Source organism: Balaenoptera borealis (assembly GCF_965194805.1).
Source record: "Balaenoptera borealis genome assembly, chromosome: 3".
Classification (NCBI taxonomy): domain Eukaryota; kingdom Metazoa; phylum Chordata; class Mammalia; order Artiodactyla; family Balaenopteridae; genus Balaenoptera; species Balaenoptera borealis.
In genome coordinates this window covers 75,894,514-75,921,280 of record NC_138866.1, presented here as the reverse complement: position 1 = coordinate 75,921,280, position 26,767 = coordinate 75,894,514, and the positions used below count along the sequence as shown (strand labels likewise).

General features: G+C 38.6%; 1 protein-coding gene, 1 long non-coding RNA gene and 1 pseudogene across 6 annotated transcripts in view; 1 reads left to right on the top strand and 2 right to left on the bottom strand.

The window, feature by feature from the left end:
- SLC12A6 (solute carrier family 12 member 6) overlaps positions 1–26,767 on the bottom strand; it is an 89,966-nt gene that overhangs the window by 15,323 nt on the left and 47,876 nt on the right. For 3 of the 4 annotated variants that reach the window (XM_082384946.1, XM_082384947.1, XM_082384948.1), the window contains 10 exons: positions 11,235–11,329; positions 10,084–10,215; positions 9,166–9,312; positions 7,730–7,784; positions 7,114–7,244; positions 5,877–6,118; positions 3,655–3,869; positions 2,549–2,707; positions 2,273–2,371; positions 1,949–2,006 (listed from right to left, as the gene is read on the bottom strand). In XM_082384946.1, coding sequence (XP_082241072.1) covers positions 1,949–2,006; positions 2,273–2,371; positions 2,549–2,707; positions 3,655–3,869; positions 5,877–6,118; positions 7,114–7,244; positions 7,730–7,784; positions 9,166–9,312; positions 10,084–10,215; positions 11,235–11,329 — 1,333 coding nt within the window. The remainder of the gene's footprint in view (positions 1–1,948; positions 2,007–2,272; positions 2,372–2,548; positions 2,708–3,654; positions 3,870–5,876; positions 6,119–7,113; positions 7,245–7,729; positions 7,785–9,165; positions 9,313–10,083; positions 10,216–11,234; positions 11,330–26,767) is intronic. The other variant, XM_082384949.1, reaches the window with a different exon arrangement.
- LOC309625484 (retinitis pigmentosa 9 protein pseudogene) lies at positions 11,234–22,641 on the bottom strand (annotated as a pseudogene). The gene is made up of 2 exons (XR_014249431.1): positions 14,784–22,641; positions 11,234–11,329 (listed from the first exon to the last, which is right to left on the bottom strand). The product of XR_014249431.1 is annotated as a retinitis pigmentosa 9 protein pseudogene (transcript).
- Positions 20,312–25,786, top strand: LOC309625527. Its single transcript, XR_014242566.1, has 2 exons — positions 20,312–20,437; positions 22,652–25,786. It is a non-coding gene; the product is annotated as an uncharacterized lncRNA (long non-coding RNA).

The window sequence follows — 26,767 nt, the reverse complement described above, 5'->3', positions numbered from 1 at the left end:
AAAACTAAATGCATATTTCAATAAATTTTCACAAAGCAAACATCCACGTAAACATCCAGTCAAGAAACAGAACACACTGCCAGCACCCAAAATCCTCTCTTATGCCCACTCACCAGCTCTTTCTCCCTCCCCACTCTCCTAATTTTTAAGGCTATATAGTTTTACCTGTTTTTAAACTTTAAATAAATGAAAAAAAAAAAAAAAGAAACAGTATATATGTTTTGTGTTTGGTTTCTTTGATTCAACAGTGTGAAATTTTTCCTTTTTTTTCTTTTGGTACATAGCTGTGGTTCATTAATTTTCGCTGCTGTATAGTTTTCTATCACATGAATACATAATTTATTCATTCTACTGCTGATGGACATTTGGACTATTTCCAGATTTTGCCTCTTAAGAACAATTCCACTGAAAGAATCCTTGTGCACACTTCTTAATGCACACATGTACGCATTTGTCTTGGATATACCTAGCAGTGGAATTGCTGGTTCATCAGATATGCATATGTTCAACTTTAGGAGATAATGTCCAACAGTTTTCTGAAGTGGTATTCTAATTTACACTTTCTATAATTTTTATATTATAATTTACCAAAGCTCTATAAACCCATTTTCAATCACAATCATATAGAAATAATAAACTGTGTTACTTATTTGTTTTTGTTAACAATATTTATACAGCATCTATTAGAGTTCTTATCCTCAAAGAATTCAATCTAGTATAGGGGACAGAAATATGAAATCAAGTAGCTGCAATACCGTATTTTAAGTGCAATAATACAATATGTTCAGTAGAGTGGCTGAACAAAGGGAGGAGCAGTTATCTGTTGCGTGAGTCTGGGAAAGCTTCACAGGATAAAGGACACTTAGTCTAGTCTTAGAGGATGAATATAAGTCTGCCAGGTGGGAGTAACCCATTCTAAGCAAATAACATTGCACCCACAAATATGTGGCTGGATGGAGAGTTGAAACAACAATATTTAACTCTGTGTTATGGCTGGAGCTTAGGCAGTTTTTGAGGGAATGATGGGAGACGAGATCAGAAAGAGGTAGAGAGGGCAAGACCAAAGTAATGGGCTTTAAGGGGCTTTGGCAGGCTCTGAGCAGGAAGGTTCTATGATCAAATTTTGTGTTTTAGAAAAATCATTCTGGTGACAGTGTAGAAGAAAGATTAGAAGGTAGTAAAACTGAAAGGGAGAGTATTACAATAATCTAGGCAAAAGATCCTGAAGGCCTGTACAGAGTGATGGGGATAAAAATAGTGGAAAGAATGAGATCTATTAAGATGAAGGATGAAATTTATAGGGCTTAGAAACCAACTGGATGAGGGAATTGATGGAAGAAGTCTAGGATGATACCTAGGTTTCTGTTTTGAGAAAGGGATGAATGGTAAGGTTATTAACTCCTCAAGATGGGGAAAAAGGGAAGAGATATAGCAGGTTTTGGAGGAAGAGTTTTCTAGAAATCTCTTGCAAAACATTTTTTTTTTTTTTGTATTCACAGATGAAAGGAAAAACACTCAGCAGCCTTCATGAAGGAAATGAAGAAAGTAAGTTTCAAGATTTTATTTAGAATGCCAATCAGACACACTTACGTCTCATAGAGGAGATGCTAGAAACAATTGAGTTTTAAATTTTTAAATTTTTATTTTTTATTATTTGTCCTCCTTTACTGTTTTCCAACAGCTCTCTTTACTGTACAGAAAAGTCCTCATTATTCAGACAAATTCACTGCTTTATGAAGTCCTATATCCACTGCATCTTATACAACAACATACTGGCCCTTATTATACAGCTCCCTTTTGGGGACCTATATACATGTATTTTCTAATTGTTAGTTGTGATATATATCTCAGGTGGGTTTTGAGTTTATAACTGTCTCAGGGCTGTATGGGATGATCAGACATAATGGAAGATAGACACACGATTGTTACAAAGAAATCAACTACTCACTTGTCTCTGAGAACAACGCCTTCAATACATGCACCAAAAAGGACAACATTGCTTAAATCTATGATATTGAGAGTCAAGGAAACTGACGTTCACCGTCTAAGATGAACATAAACACTCAGGAAACTTCTTCTATCAGTAAAATGAGTGGCTAAATTCACTTATCAATTATTTCTTGAGTTTTAGAGATGAGGTGGGTAGATTATCTGATGTGAAGTGAGGTGGTAAAAAGCAGATATCTTTATTACCAGGATAGAAATACTGATCACCCTTGTTCTATGGCTGTTCCTATGACTAAGACTCAGACTGGATCCATCAAAAGGATACAGACAAAGGAGGTAGTCAGGATGGCGAGGATAGTGCCAATGGGAATAGACTTTTGAGCATCTTTCAGATCTCCAGATCTGTTTGATCCAGCCATGATACCTTTAGAAAAGGAAAAAAGAACAAGTTAACTTCTTCAGTTCCTGGACACTTTTGATATTCACATTGCTATCAAAGACTACAGGCAAATCTGGGAATACTGAGAATATAGTTTTGTCTAAGAAAAATCAGTCCCTGGGTCTGATTGTTTGTAAAATAGGCAACAGCCCATCTGCTTACCTGTGACAGAGGGAAAGAAGATCCCCACCAGAAGAGTGAAAGAGGTGGTAATGTCAACAAGGACATACTCATGGTTTAAGCTGCCTAAGACATCAGAAGATTTGGCTGAGGGCTTTTCAATAATCTCTCCCTTTGGTATATAATTACTCCAAAGATTCTCTGCAGTGGGAAAAAAGGGTATATAAGCAGCAGCACTATGGAAAGGACATAATTAGATAATGTTCTAGCCAACAACATTCAAAGTCAGATTCATCATTTATATAGCTTTTAAGGGTATGTTTGCTTCTACATGAGCACAGATATATGCACATACATATCATATAACAAAGCACACATAAATAAAAACCTAATGCCTTTTCTCATCTGGTTCAAATGTAATTTGACAAAATACTTTGGTACATACAAATGCAGTTAAGTTTACCAATGCAAATTAGTAAAAGTTAAGCGAACTAAAGCTGAATGCCTTACAAAACCTATTTTTTTAAAAAAAATTAGGCATCAATGCTATTTTGAACACCTTAGTGTAAACTTGCTTACATGCAAAGAAATTTGTGGACCAAACAGTTAAAATAGAAGTCACTTACGGAGAATTTCAAAAATTTAGATGAGCTAGGAAAACACACATGTGGATGTGATGACATTAAAATAATTCTAGCTGCCACTGTGGGAAAAACATTGGCAATTTTATAATAACACAGAGAATACTTTATTATCTTAAGTTAAAAAGTCATTTGCTCAGCTCTGCATTCAAGAGCAGTAAATTTTAGCAGACAACACTGCAAGGGAGTCGTGAAAAAGGATAAAATCACTAACAGAAAAGCAGAAAGATGTTGAATTAAGAGCTGTGTGCTGAACTTAAGAAGGGAAGTGGCACTGTGGCAGTATTGATGGACAATAGAAGAGTCTAAGGTGGCAAAGTCTGGGGGCTTCCCTGGAGGTCCAGTGGTTAAGACTCTGCGCTTCCAACGCAGGGGGTGTGGGTTCGACGCCCAAGATCCCACAAGCCGCGTGGCATGACCAAAAAATAAAAATAAAGGCTCAACAAGATGGCAAAGCCCTCCTCAGAGAAAAATTTTAAAAATGTGTCCCCAAACCTCCCAACTCACCTGTAATGACACCGCTAGCCAATCCAGGGATGCCCTGGATTGAAGTGACATTATTGTGAACAAAGTATTCGTCACAGGTGGCATTGAAAAACTGACTTGAATTACAGAAGAAGCCCCATAACTTTGACGGTACTGTCATGTTGTTAATTTCCTTGGTCTTCGAGCAAATATCAATGTGTCTTGATGAAAGGGTGCGGTTGCCCAGCATGCAGACCCTAAATGAAAACAAACAGGGAGAAAGATGAAGCAAGGGGAAAAAATATTTTAAAAGAGAAAATAGGTTAGAAACAGGTTAGTATATAGGTTTGCTCAGGAAAAAAAAAAAAAAATCTCATCTCTACGAGTTTTTACTGTCATAGATGGTTAAAGAACTAATATTGACTAGCTCTGTGAATGGTGTCTTACATTTTCTGCCAGTGTAATCCTTACAGCGATCTCACAAAATATGCACTAGTATTTCTACATTGTTTAGGGACTGAAGTTTAGGGAGAAAAAGGAGTCTGCCCGAGGTCATACAGGTGGTAGGTAATAGTGATAGAATTCAAATAGAACTGTCTGAAGACGCTGTGCTGAGTCATCTTCCAGAATTTTTAGGTTATTAACCAATTGTTAGGTCTTAAAAGAATCTTAGAGTCCATTTGTTCCTCTTCCACACACACACACACACACACACACACAAATCCACCCCTTTCTTTCTGGCCTAAGAAAAAGCCTTATGTTCATAACAACTCCCTTGAAAATGTTATGCTAAAGGTCAGAGCTTCTGGCTACTGTTTCAAGGGAGACAGCTTGGCTAGAATTAGGCCATCCCTCTATGGCCTAATAAAAAACTGTTTTTGAACTTAAGCCTAGACCCAGTAGGGGTGAGGGTAGTTAAGGATAATACAAATACAAACTGCTGATTTTATTTTTTTTCATTAACTCAGAGATATAAATATGAATAAAGGAATAATACACCCACAGTTAAAATACCTCTCAGGAGGAAAAAAGCAACTTTTCAAATCTGCAAAATGATAGCATACATATGCAATAAGCCATGTACCCACTACTCAGCTTCAACAACTCTCAACATTTCCCAGTACTGTTTCATGCATTCCTCTAGGTTTTTTGGCTTGTTCTGCTGAAATATTTTAACGAAACTACCACACATCATGAACTCTCGCCCCCCAAAAAAGAGAAAAAGCATCAAAGGAGAACTTGAGGCAAAATGGAATTTCCCAAGTTAAGATATAGGCAGAATGTAGCCTTCAGTACTTTTATGACTCAAGTAGGTCTTCAGTTGCCTGGCAGCCCCTAGACAAGCAGACTGAAAATTTATGATGGAATCTATTACTGACGTCATTTAGCATAGCAGAAGAAACACTGAACTGGGAATCAGGAAATCACAGGGTCCATTTTCTTGCTCTGCCAATTATTAGCTTTGGGGCAGGTCATTTAACCTCTATGGACCTGTTTTTTCATCTTGAAAAATCTATTTTTCTGTAATCAGGTTAAATCAACATAAGACTGATGAGTTTGATCCCTGAGTGATCAGGATGACTCTTCAAAGACAGTCACTGTAATAAGGTGACAAACAACACTCAGGGCCGTCTAGTCCCTATGCCACTCGTCAAATGGAAAACAGGTGAGCCTGTGAGTCACGTATCTGTACAAATCCATCTCTACTTCAAAAAATATACCTTAAGATACCTGTACTACTTACGGTACGTAATATAATATATATATAGAAAGATATATATGCAAAAGATATGACATTTATTTCCCTTTATTTTATGACTAGAAAGTCCATTACTGTACTAACAGCAGCACAAAAAATTTAATTATAAATATTTAGGTAGGAATCTAGGTTTCCTTGATCTCTTGATTCTTCATCAATAAAAGGAATCTAACCTTTAAATACTTTATAAAGGTTGCTGGCAAAACTATGCTGTTTGAAAAGGCCTTCATGAATAGTTCAAATATGCATAATCATTATCAGGAGGTTTTGAAAAACCCACTATCTATATCCAAATGACGGCCACGGCTGCCAGCTGTATACTTGGGACACAAGGAGGAGGATCAACACAACACAATTTGCTGGGAGGCTTCCCGCACAGATGCTAACTGGGCTTATCCAAGAGGGAAATCTCAGAGAAACTGTGAAATTCTTACTTGAAATGATCACGTCACCAGATACTGTTAATGACTACCAAATAATGACGGCTAGTCAGAGAGACACGTACGGGAAGTGTGGAGGGGCAAAAGAAGACTTGATGGCTCCAGCATAGATGGCCAAGATGGACACAATGACACAGGCCAGAAAGAGTGAGGCAAACTTGTTCACATAGCGTACACCGATGAATACCACCAATACCATGAGGACCAAGAAGGCTGTGCCATAGACACGCATGTTATTTAGCATGGCTGCTGACTCCTTGAGTGCATCGTCACTATGAAAGATGGCAGCTCGGGGGACAATATATACCTGTTAGGCAAAAGAAGTAGAAAATAAGGTCATTTCAAAATAATCAAATAAAAGGGCTGTTGTAGTTTGCATTTGCTTTCACGAAGGAAAGCAAAACTGAGACAGAAAATGACTGGAGACATAGCCTAATTCCTATTTCGCTCTAAAATGTCTACAGAAATGGGACATCATGGATTTTTTTTAAAGTCTACATGCCAGGGCTTCCCTGGTGGTGCAGTGGTTAAGAATCTGCCTGCTAACGCAGGGGACATGAGTTCAAGCCCTGGTCCGGGAAGATCCCAAATGCCGCAGAGCAACTAAGCCTGTGCGCCACAACTACTGAGCATGCGCTCTACAGCCCACGAGCCACAACTACTGAGTTCACGTGCCACAACTACTGAAGCCCGCGTGCCTAGAGCCCGTGCTCCGCAACAAGAGAAGCCACCACAATGAGAAGCCCGCACACTGCAAACAAGACCCAACGCAGCCAAAAATTTTAAAATAAATAAAATAAAGTCTATGTGCCATTCTGAATACTTACACTCCCAAATGGAAAAACAAGAAATGTGTTAATAATTTATTTAAAGTGTTATACAAAATAATTGTAATGATTATCTTGAGTCCTACTTCTGCTATCATTACTTTAAATAGCAGGAAATATATCCTAGTGAATAAATAAATGAAAAACATTTTGTTTCATTGGGATAAAGACATCAAAAGAGATAAACTTTCTTCTATTTTTCCCCCACTAGCCCAAGTCTTGCCTCTGAGACTTTAACTTTTTGGTTGAGGTGGCAGGGTGCTGGTGATTGGGTGGAGGGGAAGGAGTAGGCAGGCAAAAGATACCCTCAACCTTTCTGACTCACATTCACAGTAGGAGGTCAATAACAGGTTAGCAGTCAATCACTTGATTGATTCCGATAGCTGATTTCTCAGAAGCTTTGATATCCAACGGCAAAATAAATCCAAATCTATATCTTTTCTATACTTTAGACCACAATTAAGTCATTACTCACCAGAAAAATTTCAATGGCACCAAGGATATACATGGCTGCTGCAAATGTGGTACCAAGATAAAAGCAGAGGCCAACAGCCCCACCAAACTCTGGGCCCAGTGCTCGGGAAATCATAAAGTATGAGCCCCCAGCTAAAAGGCAAAACAGAAGGTGAACAGGATAAAAGAAGTATGTAAGTAACAGGAATGTAAACAAGTCGTAACAAAGGATAAATGTTTCAGGCTTTTTGAAAACCCTGAATATGATAAAAAGTAGATTTCCTGGTAGGGAGTAAAAGATGAAACCTACATACTGCACATCTAATGTTCCACATAAATCAGCACAATTTGTCAGTATTACTTAGAAAAATATCAGAGGATATTTACTACAGGCATGAGATAGCTGAATAAAATATATATTCTAACTAAAAGAAGCTAAGAATGCAGTAGAAATTACGGATTCCAGCTTAAAACATACAGAGATTTTTAAAAGAAGGTATTCTGAAGTCAAATAGTGTTAGTGCCTGTGGCCACTAACTAAATAGTATTCTGTTCCTTGGAAGTTTGCACCTCTGGCTTTATAGCAGAAACATGCAGTAATCAATGACAATCTCTGAAATCCAGTCTTAGCTACTGACCTGGCACCACTCCATTAGTGGCAATGGCACTCATGGAGATAGCAGTCAACATTGTCTGTAAAGAAAGAAAAAGAAGAAGACTGTTACTGTATAAAGACGACATTTCTGTCCGACTTTCCCATCTGTGGACCTCAGAGCACTTATCCAATATTTAATTCTACCTACTTTTATGGAGGGAGTTGCCTGTCATACCAAATGGTATGCAAATGAGATGTGCTTCAACACACTACACTAGTCACACTACTGGTATCTTTAGTACTCTGTTAAAACGCTCCTACATCGTAATCAGTAGGTTAGGTGCTATTAAGAACCACTGATCTCACCCTGGTCTCCTAGTTAAAAACTTGGTAAACAGATTGGAAACTGACTAAAGACTGGCTAAAATAACAAGAATAATATTCAGTAAGAAGAGGAACCACTGAAGACTTCTGAGCTCACGAGAACTGTATTTTAAAAACATTACCTGATAGCAGCAGAGTACAGAATGGACTGAAGATAGGAAGTAGATGGAGGCAGAGTGACTTGTTAGTAGGCTATTGTGGTAGTTCAGTGAGAGGTAAGGACTGCAGTGGTAGAAGTGGGAATATAAAGACAGGGTTGAACAAAAGAGATTTCAGAGGGAGACCTGACTGGCCTTGATAGCTGATGAGATATGAGAGGCAATCAAGGAGCCAAATATGGCCCTGAAGTTTCAAGACTAAGAAACGGGAAAATAAAAATGGTGGTACCATTAAGTTATTAATGATATAGACTATGTCTGCTTACCCTGCTTTACATGGCACTCAGCTGAGCACAGGGAGTGTATAATGGTGATAGTAATAAAAGAGGTCTGTAGACAGCTTAATAATAAAATAAAAATTTTTATAATTATCTATCAACTTACAATAAAATTGAGAGATGTGGCTGGGATACACAGAGAAGAGGAGTTTAAATTAAAGGAAGATCAGAACGTTCTCAATATAACGGAGAGAAGAACTGGAAAGAACACCCCAATTTCTGGGGAAGGGATAACGGATGAGACTGCAAAACAAAACGAATACCTCTTACCCCCAAACAACAACCAGCTTTGTTTACTGGTACCACACTGGAGTAGCACATCACATTTTCTAACATATTTTCTGTCACAACACTAGTGTTATCGAGTTCAAGTGGTTTGTATGCTGAATTTTTTGAAGTCAGGGACTGTATCTTCTACTTCCTACAGAAGTCTTTCCTTGTAATTTTGAGTACATCATATTACAGATATAAGCAGTGAATAACTGACACTAAATAACTGAAAATCCTTTAGACTTTATTATCAAAATAATCTCCCTTGTTGAGATCATGAGTCTTTCCCCAGTACATATTCTTTCTTTTATGCCCAAATAGGTTAAGCATGATACTGTTGAGCTCTTGCAATGTTCCAGGTGATCTTCAGGGGCCAACTCAGGACTTACACAGCAGCAGCAGATAAGGACAATTGCAAAGGCCTGCAGAACTCCAGCTGTGCCCACCACCCATGTAAGGCGTAGAAACAGGATCACTCCAAAAATATTTTGTAGACATGGGAGGTAAACACCCATGAAAGTACCCATTTGGGGGGTCTGGAAAGAAAGATGTTGACAAAAGAAAAATATCATGTAGTCATCTAGAAAAGATGAATCATCCCTTTACTTTTATATAAAAACTTGTACCCTATCATTTCAATTGCAAAGCAGAGATGATATGTTTAAGCAGTATCTTTAAATAGGCACAGATAAAATCTCCATCTTAACAAATGTCCATCACCATACTTTTTATTATTCCTAGAGATATACATTTTAACTTTACATAGCTCTCCACATATTTTTACATAAGCATCTGACCACAAATAAACTTTTAAGTGCATCCCCAACAATTTAAAATTTTCTGTTCTTCAAGGCCAATAGCTTTTTCTTTAAAAAAAAAAAAAAAAAGGATAATGATTTGATGGAATTCCTTCAGAATTTGGCATAAATCTTTCATAGAGTTGGTAAACGTAGTTGATAAAAACATCTGCGGGTTGTTTTACTCCTGAACAACCAGAAAGCTTACTTGTAATATTCTTCCATATTTTCATGTTGAGAAAAACTGATATTTGGTCTTTGAAAAACCCAACAGCTTCACAACAGAAAGATGGCATCAGTAGATGGGTGTGGACACTTTTCTTTTGAAGTGCTATTCCCTCTCCCCGGAATGCCTGTCTCCCAGCTACTAATTACACAGCTCACTCCCTCACGTGCCTGGCATATACCAAGCGTTCAATAGTTCTTGAGCACGGAGTGATGCCCTGGACATTTCCTCCTTTCTTGTAAACAGGGCTCTTTTTATTTGTCCTTGTTATTCCAAGGCCTCACCTTGGTGGGCTTCTTTTTCCCTTCAGTGATGTTCTCTGCCTCTTCATGTTCCTTTGCTCCTTGCGTCAGGTTAGTGTAATTGGCCAAGCGGCTGAGGAGAGAAGACACCTTTGGTCTGGTGTCCATTTCTTCCTATAGAGCCAGAAATAAGAAAGAAAGAAATAGTGAAGAACACTGGGAATAAGCATCAAAGTGATCCCTCTACCAGAAAACTGCAAAGTAAATAAGAAAAAATTTCACAGGTAAACATTTTAAGAAAATTTATCAATGAGATTTATTCTCCCCCCATATTATAATATGTAATCAGGGCTACACACATTCTTATAAAATTCTTAAATGAAAAGCTTTATGATTCTTTCTAATAGCTTAACTTTACAGAAAACACAAAACCACACTGGCCCCTACAGACAGCTGTAACCTCATAAAGAACACTGATAACATAATCTTTAACTACAGTACTACTAACAGTCTACTAACATTTATAGCTATTACTTATAGCACCAAGCATGGACAGGTCAAGGAAAAACTTTTGTGACTGAACCAAATATTCACCTCAGACCTTTTCTTGAAGGCAGTTAAGAGAAAATATCATTTAAAAAATAGGAACGCTGAGGAAAGTGGCACTTGAATCATTGTCCAAAGTAAGACAATGCAGTGCTGGACTAAACCGGGCTCCTTTCAACAGCCAGGACACAGATCCCATCAGAGTCCATGCTACCTTAGTCGGATGAGACATTCAGGTCCTCTTAATCCAGCAGCCTGCTTCCTACCCTGATTTTTGGTTAGTAGTTCTAAGGTAAACGACATTCATCCCAAACACAGAGTTGAAAAATTTTGTACTTAGTAGATTATTACAACACAGAGATTTAAATCCTAGTTAAATTAGACAGCAAGGTTCTCCACATGCCTGTGATGTCAACATTCCTCTTTATTTCATAGAAATTTGACTCAACGGCTATTCATTAATTAGTAATAATTAGATTACATAGATTAAATCAACTACAATGACAAGCTATAGTAAGTATTGTATTTTAACAGTTAGTTATTAAATTATCCAACCTGTACTGTTTTAAAACTAAATGGGGTGGAAAACAGCGATCTTGAAATTTCTGTTCTTGAAATCTCTGCCCTAGTTTTCTCCCAAATATTACCTCAAAGAGTGCCAAATTTTTATCAAAATATTCATCTCCTTCTTCATAATTGGAATTGTTAAGATAAGCATTTCGAGCTTTCTTATGTCCATCATCTGGAAAAAAAAGTAAACCAAGTTAGTTTCTCATTGGTACTGAAGAAGCATCAGCACCAAATAACTGCATGTTCCCCCTGTAATAACAGAACCCATTTTCATATTCAGATTTTCATCTGAGAGTGGCAGAACTCAATCAGCATTGCTTGGAGAATGTGACTCCCTCTTGAACAGGAGCAAAAGCAAATTTCTAAGAAGTAAACGTGGGTCATTCCTTTTCTTAACAATATGAAGACCTCTGGAAACACTATTCGTTTAAGATCCTAGCCTATAGAGACCCGACTCTTAATGTCACCCAAATCTAGGAAGAAAAAAAAATAGTCACTGAGTACCTGCTCAGTGTGCAACACTGTGCTAGACAAGGGCTACTTTCCACACTGTTGCTGTGGATAATGGCAATAAAAGCCCTCTGCCTTCAGGGCTATCTGACCTTTTATAAATGACATTTTTGTACAAACATTTGCCACCTATCTTTTTATGTTAAAAGAGGCACCTCACAAGAATTTGGTGAACCCGCTATGAGGAAAAAAAAAAAAGAGAGCGAGACTGGGTTCCCTAAAACAGTAGAGTTTCTGTTGTTTGAATGCTTTCTTAACTTTGGTTCTTTATTGTATAAAAGTTACATAGTCCTAATTGTCTGGCAGGAGAGAAAGAGAGAAAATTTTAAAAATTGTGTAAATGTCATTAAAAACTAAGATTTTTAGAGACCTCCCTGGTGGTACACTGGTTAAGATTCCACGCTTCCACTGTACGGGGCACGGGCTTGATTCCTGGTCAGGGAACTAAAATCCCGAATGCCGCACGGCGCGGTCCAAAAAAAAAAACCCCCCAAAACCCTAAGATTTTAAATATTGAAGAAACAGAGGTCAACACAAAAATTAAAGAAATTAATTTACAGTCCTATAACCTTAAATATGTAAGATGAGCTTGGGAAATAGCCAACAAGCTATCAAAATAACTGAGTCATGTCAAAGGACAGAAGAGCCAATCTGAAGGGGTTCCCACTGGCTAAAAATGGGGTAATGTGAATATTAAAAATATATAATGCAATGAATTGAAATGCAAGTACTTGAAATATCCAAAATGGTATGTAAAAAACTAGTCCCCTTCGCAGAGTTGCTATGGAAACAACATCGAAGTCTGAAAAATAATAAATGTAAAGAATTAAGCAATTATCCTGTCTTTCCTGTACCAACTGTATTTCACGGTAACCAGTTAAAGAAATTTTCTTCATTATAGAAACATTCTGGCGAATAAATGCAGATGGAATGATATATTCAGAAAAAAATCACCAATTTTCAACCCCTAATAAAATAATGGTTATGAGCAGTGATCATCAATGGTTGCTAAAACCATTAGGTGAAAAGCTGAGGCATAACCCACTAATCAATCTGGAACCCACTGATCAACCTGGAACTCACTGATCAATCTTAACATCACTAAAAGTGGGACAACACAATCTTCTAATGTAATACAATGAAAAAATACACTGTGCAATTTATGATGTACTCTTACCCAAAGAATGGAAGCTGAATCTAACCAAGCCTCTAAATGTAACTACCAGTTCACAGAAAAAAAAGGAGGAACATATTAAACATCACCACAAAGATGCAGTCATCAAATTCAGAATGTGGAAGATTCCACATGACAAATAATCTGATCTCGTCAACAAATAAATGGCATGAACTAAAACAGGTGAATTCATAAATTAAGAGACTTAAGATGACATACCAAATCAATTGCAAGGTGTGAAACTTGTTAGAATCCTGACTCAAACCAAACGTCAGGAAACAGAGGAATATGAATATGGACTGGTTATTTTTTTTAAAATGGGTAAGTAAAATCATATGATGTCTGGAATTTTCTTTAAAATATTCTGGGAAAAAATTTGGTGGGGGCTTGAAAACAGATCTGCAACATTGCTGAAGCTGGGTGGTGGGTTCACGGAGGTTTATGCTAGTCTATTTACTTTTCTATACCTCTGGAAATTCCCATAATAAAAAGTCATAAAAAGAAATGTAATTATTTTCCTCTCTAATGCTTTCAGAAAATTCTAAAGAGAATGACACAGCTAAAAATTATCACCATTTTTGAGTAATTCATTTATTCAATTAATTCGATAAGTATTAAGTTCTCATATGTTGGGCACCACAACAGTAGACAAGGTAGTTAAAGACTGTACTTTCATAAAGACTGTACTGAAGTCACAGAAGACAGAAAATAACTTTAAAAAAAGTGATAAGTTCCATGAAGAAAATGAAACATGTACTGGGACAGATTATGACTGGGGATGGGAAGGACAGACAACTTTTGGTAAGATCTTTAGGGTGCTGGTAAGCAGGCTCTCCAGAATTAAAAAACATATATACTGATTTATAGTATTTGCCAATTTCTGTGGTGCAAATACTTACACATGCTAATTTCAAACTACTAATGTGAAGTCACTGAACGTGGTTTTGGGAAGAGATGCACGTAATTGTCTCTCATGAGCTGGTACGAGCTGGCGGGCTGTAGCATACCCTTGGCACAGGATGGTCAGGAAAAACCTGCCTTTCAGGCAGAGGGACAGCAATTTTAAAAGATCCTAAAGCAGAAACAATCTTAATGGATTCATAAAACAGAATAGATAACATGGCTGAAACAGAGCTAGGAAAGGACAGAGTGGTTGGAGAGATAGGAAGAAGTCAGATCATGTAGTTAGCAAATGGACGGCTCTTCCGAATCCATTTATTGAGTAGTCCCTCCTTTTGCCACTGACCTATTCTAGATAACAACACCACCATGGGGGCTGGGGCCGGGGAGAGAGTGATGTGAGAGTGTGTTAATGTCATTTCCTTTATTGGGGGGGACAGGGGTATAGACATCATTTTTTCTTAAGTAAGGGATTAAAAAAGAAACAAAAAGTGGAAAAAACTGCAAACAACTTAGGGTGACAGAATAGTTCAAATATATCAATAATACTAATAATTGTAATAAGGCAAACAGACAAGACTTACAAGTTAAAACATGAAGATTGACACACTGGATTAAACAACAAAATCCAGGCATATAGTGTTTACAAGAAACATAATATGCACACACAAAGGCTGAAAGGAAAGGAAAGAGATATAGCAGGCAAATACTAACCAAAATAAAGCTGACACAGTTTTATTATTAGCAGATAAATTTTTCTTTGAGAAAAACTTTACTAGGGATGAGAGGGTAACCATATTAACAGAAGACTTAATTCACCAAGTATATAAATTTTAAACATACATCTATTGTTTATAGTTATCTCTTTCTGTGTAACAAATTACTCTTAAATTTAGTGGCTTAAACAGCACAAACTTATCATCTCAGTTAGTGGGAGCTAGGAATATGCGCATGGCTTAGCTGGGTCCTCTGCTTCAGTCTCCTGTCACGGCTGTGGTCTCATTGGAAGGCCTGGGGAAGATCCTCGTCCAACCTTACTTACATAGTTGGCAGGAATCAGTTTTTTCAGGCTGTTGGTCAAGGGCCTTTCTCAGTTCCTTGCCACATGGGACTTTCCATAGGGCAGCTTAGAGCATGGCAGCTGGATTCCCTCAAAGCAAGCCATCAAAGAGCCAGAGAGGGAGTACAAGACAGATGTCACAGTCTTTTTGTAATCTCATTTTGAAAGTGACATCACTTTTGCCATATTCTAATAATTAGAAGGAGTCATAAAGTCCAGCCCTCCCTCAAAGGAGAGAGGATTACACAGGGCATGAATACCAGGAAGAAAGGATCAACAGAGTCAGTCTAAAAGGCTGCCTAGGGAGTTCCCTGGCAGTCTAGTGGTTAGGATTTGGCGCTTTCACTGGTGTGGCCTGGGTTCAATCCCTGGTTGGGGAACTGAGATCCTGCAAGCCGAGGTGCAGCCAAAAAAAAAAAGGCTGCCTACCATATCCACCCATCCATCCGTTCATCCACCCACCAATCCATCCATGCCTCAAAATATTTGAGGCAAAAGGGACAGAATTATGACAAGAAATTAATAAATCTACCATCACACAGGGAGATTTTTAGCATACTTTTCTCAATAATTGATAGATGAAGCAGACAAAATAGCAAAGGTAAAGAAATCTGAATAACACAGTGAATAACCTTGGCCTTAATGGAGATAGCATTCTGCATGCAAAATTAGAGACTATACATTTTAATCAAACATACATGGAAAATTTGCATATGGAAAGTTATCATGTACTAGATCTTAAAGACTGAACAAATTTCAAACAGGTATAATATAAGCCATGATCTTGGTGTATAACAACGAGTTGGAATTTAATTATAAAAAGATAAATTTAAAAACGTTGTGAATTTAGAAATTAAAAAAAACCCCACACACTGCTTAACAATTCAAGGATCAAAGATTAAAATACTTAAAAATTGAATAACAATGAAAACACTACCTATTGAAACTTGTATGATGCAACAAAAGTAGCACTTCAAAGGAAAGTCATTGCTTTAAAATTTTACATTAGCAAAGTAAAAAGAATAAAAATTTTATGAGCTATGTACCTATTTTAAGAGGCTAGAAAGGAGAATAAATCCTAAGACAACAGAAGGAAAAAGATAATGATAACTATACCAGCTGTCTTTTGGTTAAATGTCCTTTTCTGTCTCTCAACTTTCCATTTTTCCTGGGTCCTTATGATTTAGGTGGATCTCTTGTAAACAGCAAGTAGCTGTGTTTTTAAAAATCTGACAATCTGTCTTTTTAATAGTCAAGTCTATCAACCTTAGCAATTGATATATTCAGACTGAACTCTACCATCTTTTTATTTTTCTTCGGTTTTCTTTCTCTATGATTCATTCTCATTTTTTCTCTGGATTTTTTGGTTTGTTTTCCCTTACTCCATTTCTTGTCTCTCCTCTCTTGGAGGTTCCACACTCTATTTCTATTCTTTTAGTCAGTTCCAACTCTCTCCTCCTGACTTACATAATATTACTATCCGGCATTTCCAGGAGTCTTTTTTTTTTTTTTTTTAACTACACAAATAAAGACACTGAAATTATTTCATACTGACAACACTGACTTGGGTCAAGGTCCACATTTACCATTTCATTTGTTCAATATTCTTTGTTACATTTCAGAATACTAGTCTTCTGGGATCATTTTCTTTTTACTTGAGGTACATTCTTTAGAATTCCTTTAGAGGAGGGTTTCTCAAACTCAGTGCTGTGAAATTTCAGATAATATAATTATTTGTTGTGGGGGATTGTCCAGTGCATTTTAGGATGTTTAAGGGCATCCTTGGCCTCTAGTCACTAGATGCCAGTAGCATTTCCAATAGTGACAATCAAATATGTCTCCAAACATTTCCAAACATCCCTTGGGGGACAAAATTGTCCCTAGTTGAAAACCAAGAGCTTAGAGCAAGTCTCGCGGTAAAAAGCGTTGTTGGCTTTTACTTATCTACGATTGTCTGTATTTTCCCCTTAATTCCAAGTGTTTTGCTAAACACAATTCTAGGATAATAAAATTTTTGCAAATACTTTAAGACATTATTTGTTTTGTTATCTGTTTGTTGAGAATTCTATCATTCTGTTGTTCCTTTGATGATCTGTTTTTTCTCTCTGCTGCTTTCAAGATCTTTTCTTAGGTGTCCTGCAGCTTCATTAAGATACGTCTAGGTGTAGTATTTTTTTGTTCACAAACACCCTTCACCTGTTTCTAATCTACTGTTTAACTCCTTCTTATTTATTTATTTATTTATTTATTTATGGCTGCATTGGGTCTTCACTGCTGCGCGAAGGCTCTTCTCTAGTTGCGGCGAGCGGGGGCTACTCTTCGTTACGGTGCACGGGCTTCTCATTGCGGTGGCTTCTCTTGTTGCGGAGCACGGGCTCTAGGAGTGTGGGCTTCAGTACTTGTGGCACATGGGCTCAGTAGTTGTGGTTCACGGGCTCTAGAGCACAGGCTCAGTAGTTGTGGCACATGGGCTTAGTTGCTCCACGGCATGTGGGATCTTCCCGGACCAGGGCTCGAACCCGTGTCCCCTGAATTGGCAGACGGATTCTTAACCACTGCACCACTAGGGAAGCCCCCTTTTTTTTTTTTTTTAAATGTAACCATACTTTTAATAAAACCCCACTGAACACCACCATGCATGACGCATTGTGCTAGAAGGTGAGACTACAACATGAAACAAGATGGTCTCTGCCCTCAAGAATCTTCCAGATGTGGGCAGGGACTAATTACCACAAATGTAGTGGCTTAAAGCGATATCCATCAACTTCCAGTCTCTGGTCTGGCATGTAAAGAGATTAGAAGTCTTCACTCTGTCCTAACCAGTAAAAAGCTGAACAAACTAATCATCAAATCTTCTTAAATCTATCAGAGAATTGAGGTCACAGGGCAAACTGCTGACCCCAAAATTAGAGACATGGGCAGATACAGAGTCAAAACTTACTGGAGCAGAAACTTCTGTGGGAACCAATGCCAGGGTAGGATACTTTGCTGCCTGCCAGAAAAAAAACTCTGGTTTTAAAATTCTCATGTGAGGGCCTCCCTGGTGGCGCAGTGGTTAAGAATCCGCCTGCCAATGCAGGGGACACTGGTTCGAGCCCTGGTCGGGGAAGATCCCACATGCCGCGGAGCAACTAAGCCCGTGCACCACAACTACTGAGCCTGTGCTCTAGAGCCTGCGAGCCACAACTACTGACGCCCGAGCGCCTAGACCCTGTGCTCCGCAACAAGAGAAGCCACAGCAATGAGAAGCCCGCGCGCTGCAACAAAGAGTAGCCCCCGCTCGCCGCAACTAGAGAAAGCCCTCGCACAGCAACAAAGACCCAACGCAGCCAAAAAGAAATAAAAATAAAACAAATTTATAAAAAAAAAAAATCTCATGTGATTTGGTTCAGATAACCCAAATAGTCACCCTTAAAAGGCCAAACTATCTTTTAACATAATCTAATCATGGGAGTAAAATCCCTTAAAGTAACAGTTCTACAGGTTTGGTAGGAAACCTTGGGGCTGTTTTATAATTTCGCCTACCACTACTATGATGGCAGGCTGATAAGATACCTTGGTAAAGGGAGGTCTGGTGGCTTTCTTTGACTTCCTTAATAGTAGAGAGTACTGAGTTTGAGGAAAGAGGTTTTAGGATGAAGGAATTTGATCGACAGCGTTATGGGCTCAGCAGTCTGGGAATTAGAGCAGAGGAGGAAGAGTTTGGTTTGAGGTTCTTTTGGGTAAGCTGGGCAAAAAAACCACAGGTCAAGGGAGATAACAGGCTTAACTGATGGACCGCAGACTGTAGGCCAGAAATAGAAGACAGAGAAACCTGGAGTGAGGGAGAAGGGACAGGAGTTAACTTGCAGGGGCTACAGTGGATGGAGAGATTCCCGTTAAAGCAGAAAGTGGAGAAAGGCTTTAGTAAGAGGTTAAACATTTAGATCAGTGGTTCTTCAAATCTGGTCCCCAAACTGACAGCATCAGCATCATTTGGGAACTTGTTAGAAATGCAAATTCCACAGTCCGTTCCAGAATTGGTACAATAAATCAGAAATTCTGAAACTAGGAGTACGGCACGGGAATCTGTTTTAAAAAGCACTCCAGGTCATTTTAATGCACCATAAGCTCAAGAATCATTGACATTATTCTTCCATATTGTAATAGAATATGTTTATCATGAATGGGACTCCAGCAGGAGAAGGAAAATTCCTGGAAGGAGAATTTTCTGCTGCATGCTGAGCTAGAAATGCCAAGGATAAGTGTAAGGCATTGCTTGAATTAAATGGACTTAGGGTTTTCAGGAAGAACAAGTCCTCGGCCATTCCAGCCAATTGTGTTATTGAGATAAACTTTCCAAGGGCAAGACTAGGAGCTGTTACTGAGGAAAACTGGGAAGGAGTCAGCCTGGCCCGCATTGGTTATTCTTTAAAGAGGGGGGAATCCAACCCCTAGGAAAAAAGGCAGGAAGTGGGGACAGTGAGTTCCTGGGACCCTGAGTGATGAAAACAGCAAGAGACTCTGGTGGAGAGGGAAGACACTTGCTCATGAGCAAAATCTGGCTCCACTTTGGCTCAGCAAGAACAGACGCCCTCTCCTAGCTGCAGGCACCATCCCAACCTGCTGAGCTGCCTCAGCTGCAGCAGTCAAAGCCAGGAGTTCTCGTGTAGGCTGTGCTTAGCCAACAGGATGAGGATATATTTGGGGATGTGGGTAGCTGACCCAGTACAGTAACTCCTATATCCTTATAAGTTTTCTGAATCAATTATTCTGGGGATAATAATAATCATGGGACAATGGCAATAAGCGCTAAGGAAGTTAAAGACATGATTGTTCATTGTTATTATAGGGTAGCCCTTCCCCCTAAAAAACTTAACTAAACATGACAGGGATTTATGAACTCAAGACTTATGTGGGCAGCAAAGACCAACATGCTTTACACTGCTGATTTAAAAAATGAAAAAAACAATGCAGATAAATGTGTATGGTATGCTAGTATTTGTGTTAAAAAAAAGAAAAAACATTTGCTTGTGATACACAAAACATTTCTGTATGACTTCACAAGAAACTGGTAAAATGGGTAGCCATTGGGAAAGGGAACTCAGTAGCTGGGGAAGAGAAGAGGAAAGTTTTTCATGATTAAACCTTATATACCTTTTATAATTTTTTTTTTGACCGCACCTCGTGGCTTGTAGGATCTCAGTTCCCTGACCAGGGATTGAACCTGGGCCACGGCGGTGAAAGCGCCGAGTCCTAACCACTGGACAGCCAAGGAATTCCCCTTATATACCTTTTAAATTTGGACCATGTAAGTATATTGTTATGATTCAAAAATAAATGAGTATTTTTTAAATAAATAAAATAATGAGCTTTTATCCTCAGCAACAGAGGAAAGTCAAGCCTGAAATCTAAGGGCATTAAGTAGCCCCACCATGGAGGGTGGAAGCTGTGGCAGCACCTGGAGGAGCTTCCTCAGAGATTCCCTTAGTCTGGCCACCCTGCCAGAGGCATTTCTAAGGAATCAGGACCCACAGTGATCTGCAGGGAGGAGAACAATGAGAAAAGCTTTCCAGCCTGAAATCAGCTGCTGTCCAGAGCTAGCACCTGGCAAGATACAACTCACTCTCCTGTGGCGGTCACATCTTTACTGGAAGGTAGGTGAGAATTCACACCTGTGACACCAAATCTCCTCTCTCGGTGTTTCTCTTTCCTATTCCTCTCTGATTCCACATTCCTCTGATCTTTGGCCACAGTGTTTGATTTTTGAGAAGAGAATGTTGAACAAGTCAAGCTCTTGTCATTCTGAGTCTGAACTCTCATTTGACTTAGAAGACTTATGCTTTCGTTTTTTCTTCTTTTTCTTATGCTTTCCTTTCTTCTTTTTCTTGTGTTTCTCTTTACATTCTGAGGAACTGGAGCTGCTCCCATCTTCATCTGATGTTGAATCCTCCAGTAACTGTTTTAACTGTTGTATCCTTACATCCTTTTCATGTCTTTTATTCTCTCGTATGATGTCATACATGGGATCTTCATGTGCTACTCTGAACTGTTCTAACTTTCGGTTGCCTTTGATAAAAAAAAAGGGCATTCTTTGTCGCCTGTTTGGTGACCATATCGTTTACAGCACCAACACTGCAGGACTTTGACTTCTTTCCCCAGTGGCATCCAAAGTCCTTTGGTTGGTGCGTGGGCCAGAAATTCCCTGGCATGTTCATTGCCTGGGACATCTGGTATACAGTCTTCTGGCTTAGTCTCATCTTCCTTGATAAGCCCAGGAGGAGGTTTTTCATAAAAGGACTCCAGGTGCTTGAGCTGCTGCAGCTGCTGTGCGTCGTGCCGCCGCCGCTTCAGCTCCTGCTCCGGAGGCTCCCGCGGCCACCGTGCGCCCCCGGCACCCGAGCCGTCGCACCCGGGCTGGGACGACATTGCGGCCCCATGCGGGGCTGCGAAGCCTTCATTTTAAAAATATCAGCAACTATTTGTTTTCCTTCGCTTTAAACAGTCTTTCATTCCTGAGTACCACGCTCATCTTCCTGCATCCTCCATTGATTTAGACATTTAATAGTGTTATATCCCAGACTCAACAGCACTTCATCCCTCTTGAGGGTTACAGGAGGAAAGGAGGCCCAGCTTCAGCATACTACTTCCCTGCTGTTCAGTAGCACTGTAATATTGTTGCTATAAAAATCTGACTTTATAACTATCCTGCCCCATCCCACTGCCCGCTGGTCTAAGCCACCTCCTCACAGCTCTGGCTTCCCTTGCTGCAGCCCTGGAACCTCTATGTTTGGGGCTTCTCTAGTCTCAAGTTTCAGGTGCAACTACCCTAACTTTCAAACACTTTGGTTCTGGAGGTTTCTGGCCCAACTTCCACTTGCTTGCTTGATTTTGGGGGGTGTGGGGGGTGGAAGAATGTCCCTGGAGACTTTGCCTGCATTTATGAAACCAATGATGCCCTCCAGATTGTCTTACCCAGGGTCTACTTGTGGTGGTGTTTTGGAATGGGAGGGTCCAACAGAGCTCCTGGTCAATTAGGAAAGGTCAGGGTTTTCTAGGCAAGGAGCAAAGCTCTCATCAGAAAGGCATGGATCAACCAGGTATGAAATCAGGAGTGGTCATACTGAAGGGCATGGATCAATTCTTGGTCTGAATATCTTGGAAATCATGCTGCTTCAGATGTACAGCCTTCAGAAGTCTGGGTCACTACTATGACCCTAGGAAATCCCAAGTGGAATGGAAATTCTGGTTTCTGAATAGCAAATAACCTTTACTCTGCAAGAACTAAAAACCAAACCCATATCCTAGGGCTGTTTTAGAATTATCCAGAATCCTAAGATTCCTTCGGAGGATACCTACTGAGACTGGCCTCAGTAATGCTTTGAATTAAACAGCCCACCAGATCACTATTGTGCTTCTTTTCTCTCATTTTACCAACCATATAATGCTGATATTATTGGGAAACTTACTGGTGTTTCATTGTACAATTCAAACGAAAACTGACAGGAGTGCCATTGGCTCTACCGAAAATTTCAGATTTCCATTTGTTATGGCATACTTTTTTTGCAAGCCAAAAAAGGGTATACCAAATGCTCTTTATAAGCATTTTATTGTTGTGGTGCTATTATTTCTATAATGTTGCTTTTTTTCAATTACCACTTACGCTACAACTTGGGCTTAGCTAAGATAAACCTCAGATTCCTCCCTGAGACTCCTGAGCTTGTCTAATGGCCTTTGCTGGTCTGAGATAGGCAGAACAAGAGCAGTAAGTGTACTTAATCTCCCTTGGCGCAGGTTTGGGTCTGAACTATGTGACTAAGTGAACATGAAAGGTTGTCTCAAATGTTATAAATTATGTTTTTGATTTTTAGTTTGAATCAAAAGTCAAATAAGAGGGCTACCCTGGTGGCGCAGTGGTTAAGAATCCACCTGCCAATGCAGGGGACACGGGTTTGAGCCCTGGTCCGGGAAGATCCCACATGCCGCGGAGCAACTAAGCCCATGCGCCGCAACTACTGAGCCTGCGCTCTAGAGCCCGCGAGCCACAGCTACTGAAACCCGCGTGCCTAGAGCCTGTGCTCTGCAACAAGAGAAGCCACCGCAATGAGAAGCCCGCGCACCGCAACAAAGAGTAGCCCCCGCTCGCCACAACTAGAGAAAGCCCGCGTGCAGCAACGAAGACCCAACGCAGCCAAAAATAAATAAATAAATAAATATATATATTAAAAAAAAAAAGCCAAATAAGAGGCACATGTTACAACTGGTTGCTGTATCTCTCAATTAAGTCTTCTGCTTTCTCTTTTTCTTTGCAATTTATTTGTTGAAGAACCTATGTCATGTGTTCAGTAAAGTTTCTGATGGTCTCCATTTTGATGAGCATGCATGTGATGTTGTTTAACATGTGGCTCTGTTTTCTTCTATTTCCTATAAAATGGTTTGGGTCTAGAGGCTTAACCACATTCAGTATTTTTATGGGCGAGGGAGGAAAACACCTTCAAAGTGGTATTTTGATCTTCCATCAGGAGATACATGTCATCTGGTTGTCTTTCTTTTTGAGATACTAGCAACTGTTGATGATTAATGCTTAGATTCATTAATTTATGAGGGGTTACAAAATGGTGATATTCTGTTATTCTTCCTTAATTTATTAGCTGAAATATTTTTATAAAGAGACATTCCCTCTAATTTACTATTTGGTTACCCATTGGTATAGTTAAAAACAAGATAAATACTTCATTCTTTCTTTTTAGACCAATTCTCAGAATAATAAATTGGTTCACTAGAATACTCCAATGGTGACCAGTTTTTTATGAACTCATGAATTTAAATACTGGATATGTTTCAAATCAAATTCTTTTTCTGCATCTATTAAGATAATTATATGATGTTTTTCCTTCAATATGTTAATATACTAAATTATATAAATTGATTTTTAATGATAAACCAACCATGTATTTTTAGCAGAAACCCAACTGGTCACAGGAGTAATTTTTAAAAATACAGTTGACCCCTGAATAATGCTGGGGGTTATTCGAAGTATAACTTATAGTTGACCCTCCGTATCTGAGGCTCCTCCTCTACATCCGCAGGTTCAACCAACCAGGGACTGTGTAGTACTGTAGGATTTACTATTGAAAAAAATACAAGTATAAGAGGACCAGTGAAGTTCAAACTCACATTGTAAGGGTCAACTGTATATTGCTTGATTCAAATTGCAAATATTTCATTTAGGATATTTGTATCTGTGTTCATAAGTAAAATTTGCCTATACTGTTCTCATACTGTCATTGTTAAGTTTTGGTATCAAGGTTATGCAAGTCTCAAACTGAGTTGGGGAGTGTTTACTTGTTTTTCTGTTCCTTGAGAGAAACTGTAGAAGAGTGAAATGATTTTTCCTTGAATGTTTGGTAAAAATTGTAAAAATGCCAGCGCCCACTGTTCATTTGCTTGCTTGCTTTCTAAAATGTTTTAAATTGAAAATTATATACACATACACACATAAAAGTTCATAAATCATAAGCCTACAGCTTAATTCTTTATCATGACTGAGTTTCACCCCTCTATACATCTCCTCAGCCTGACCCTGAGTTTTGCAAGAGATCTGATGAGTCAGCGGGAACAGTAGATACAATAAAATAACTTCACTCTGCTGACAGGAAAAGAAAAGCATTTAGAAGGTTTAAAAGATCCTATTATAAACTCCCTTTAGCAGGCAAGGCAACTGAAGCAGTTTTTCAACTACAGTGCCAAATTATCCTAAATGAGGTTTTTACAGAATTTGGCAAGATTTTAATTCAAGCTACCAAAGTTTTTTCTGAGGAACTATATGATGATTAGAAAATATAACAAAAATTATCTTTCACTCTTTTGCAAACTCCATATTTTTAAAAATAAACCAGTAAGGGAATTCCCTGGAGGTCCAGTGGTTAGGACGCCTCACGTTCATTGCCGAGGGCACGGGTTCAACCCCTGGTGGGGGAACTAAGATCCCACAAGCAGCGTGGCGTGACCAAAAATAAATAAATTGATTAAAAAATAAAAAATAAACCAGTAAGGATTTTGAGGCTGTAGTTAAATGTACTTAGGATGGGAGACAGAGGATGACAGTTATTAACAGCATGAGAAAAAAAGGAGAATATAATTTGACTTAATGAACCTAGGAGATAGACAGGGTAGCAGGATGAACTTACCTAAACTGGATAAATCCCCAGATTTATTTAAAAGTGAGTGCAATTGTAGGTTGCCAAATGAGATTAATGTCTGGAGTAGTCTCTTCGTAAATACTAGGGTTTTTAGCTAATACTGACTGAGAGAATTCTTCAAGATCACATACTATTTTTTTTTTTTGCCTACAATTAGTTAATCTACTATCTTTTACTACAAGTGCTTAATTGGAAACAAAACCCAGCTTAGTAACACTGGAACAGTACCAACTCCTCTGACTGTCCATTTCATTAACTAAGTCCTTCCCTCCCTCCATTACACACGTGTTCCTGCTCAGACGATGAACCACTCTCCAAACATCTCTACCTATCAGGCATGTATCAGAGACAGAAGCAATTTAACAGTGTAGGGGGAAATCTACCAAAATCTTTCGATGAAATCTTAACCATTCCTGGTCCAAATATGAAATTTTTATACAGAGAAGATGAATTCTGAACAGTTTAAATAAACTATCCAATATAAAAATATAAAAAAGAGGGGCTTCCCTGGTGGCACAGTGGTTAAGAATCTGCCTGCCAATGCAGGGGACACGGGTTCGAGCCCTGGTCTGGGAAGTTCCCACATGCCGCAGAGCAATGAAGCCCGCAAGCCACAACTACTGAAGCCCGCGTGCCTAGAGCCCGTGCTCCGCAACAAGAGAAGCCACCACAATGAGAAGCCCGCGCACTGCAATGAAGAGTAGCCCCCGCTCACCACAACTAGAGAAAGCCCGCGCGCAGCAACGAAGACCCAACGCAGCCAAAAATAAATAAATAATATAAATAAATTAAAAAAAAAAAAAATATATATATATATATAAAAAAGAGAATAGTGACAGCCTCAATACAACAAAGCTAAGACCCTGGTGATCACAATTCTAGCTACGTGTTCATGTCAAACCATTTACTTAACAAATATTTATTGAGTGCCTAAGGTGTCAGTGTTCCAGCACATAAACTCACTCAAAGGAATGAGAATTAAGACCAGAAACTTAAGTCCTTAACATAGAAAGAGCAAAAAAGGAGTATCCCAGTTTCTTCAACTAACACTCTGAACCTATAATAAGCAAACCAGTCAAGTACTTTCTCTATTTTGGACTTTTTGATAGCTTATATTTCCCACAGCTGCTCTGCATATATTCTAACCATCAAAAGTTCAACAATGCATAAATCAAAGTAAACATCAAATCGAAAGACACATGAAATAGCTGTTAATATATTTAAAAGTACTTAACTCACTCATAATTAAAGAGGTACAAATAAGAACTAGAGATGCCATTTTCACCTACTAGTTAAAGAAAAAATTTTAAGATTGATAATATCTACTTTTGATGATAGAGAGCTGCGTATGCTTCCACATTCTTCATTGGTGGGTATAAGTTGATATATCTTCTTGAAAATATATATACCTTTTGACCGGGGAATCCCACTGTTAGGAATTTATCCTAAAAATATACTGGCAATGAGAATGCAAGGATATATGCACAAGATGTTCATTGCAACATAATTTGTAACAGTAAAACACCTTGAAATAACTTAAATGCTCATGAATAAAATTACAGTGTAGGAATAAATGAAATTCTATTCTACTACAAACAAAGACATGAGGCAAATCTTTATGTACTGATATGGGATGTCCAAGATAAAATATTAAGTGAAAAAAAGGAAATCACAGAACAGTCTGTATAGTATAACTCCACTGATAGAAAAGGGAAGAAAGATAGTCATAGTATATAATATAAAAATGTGTAATAAAAAATTTCTATAAGAATTCACAAGAAAGTG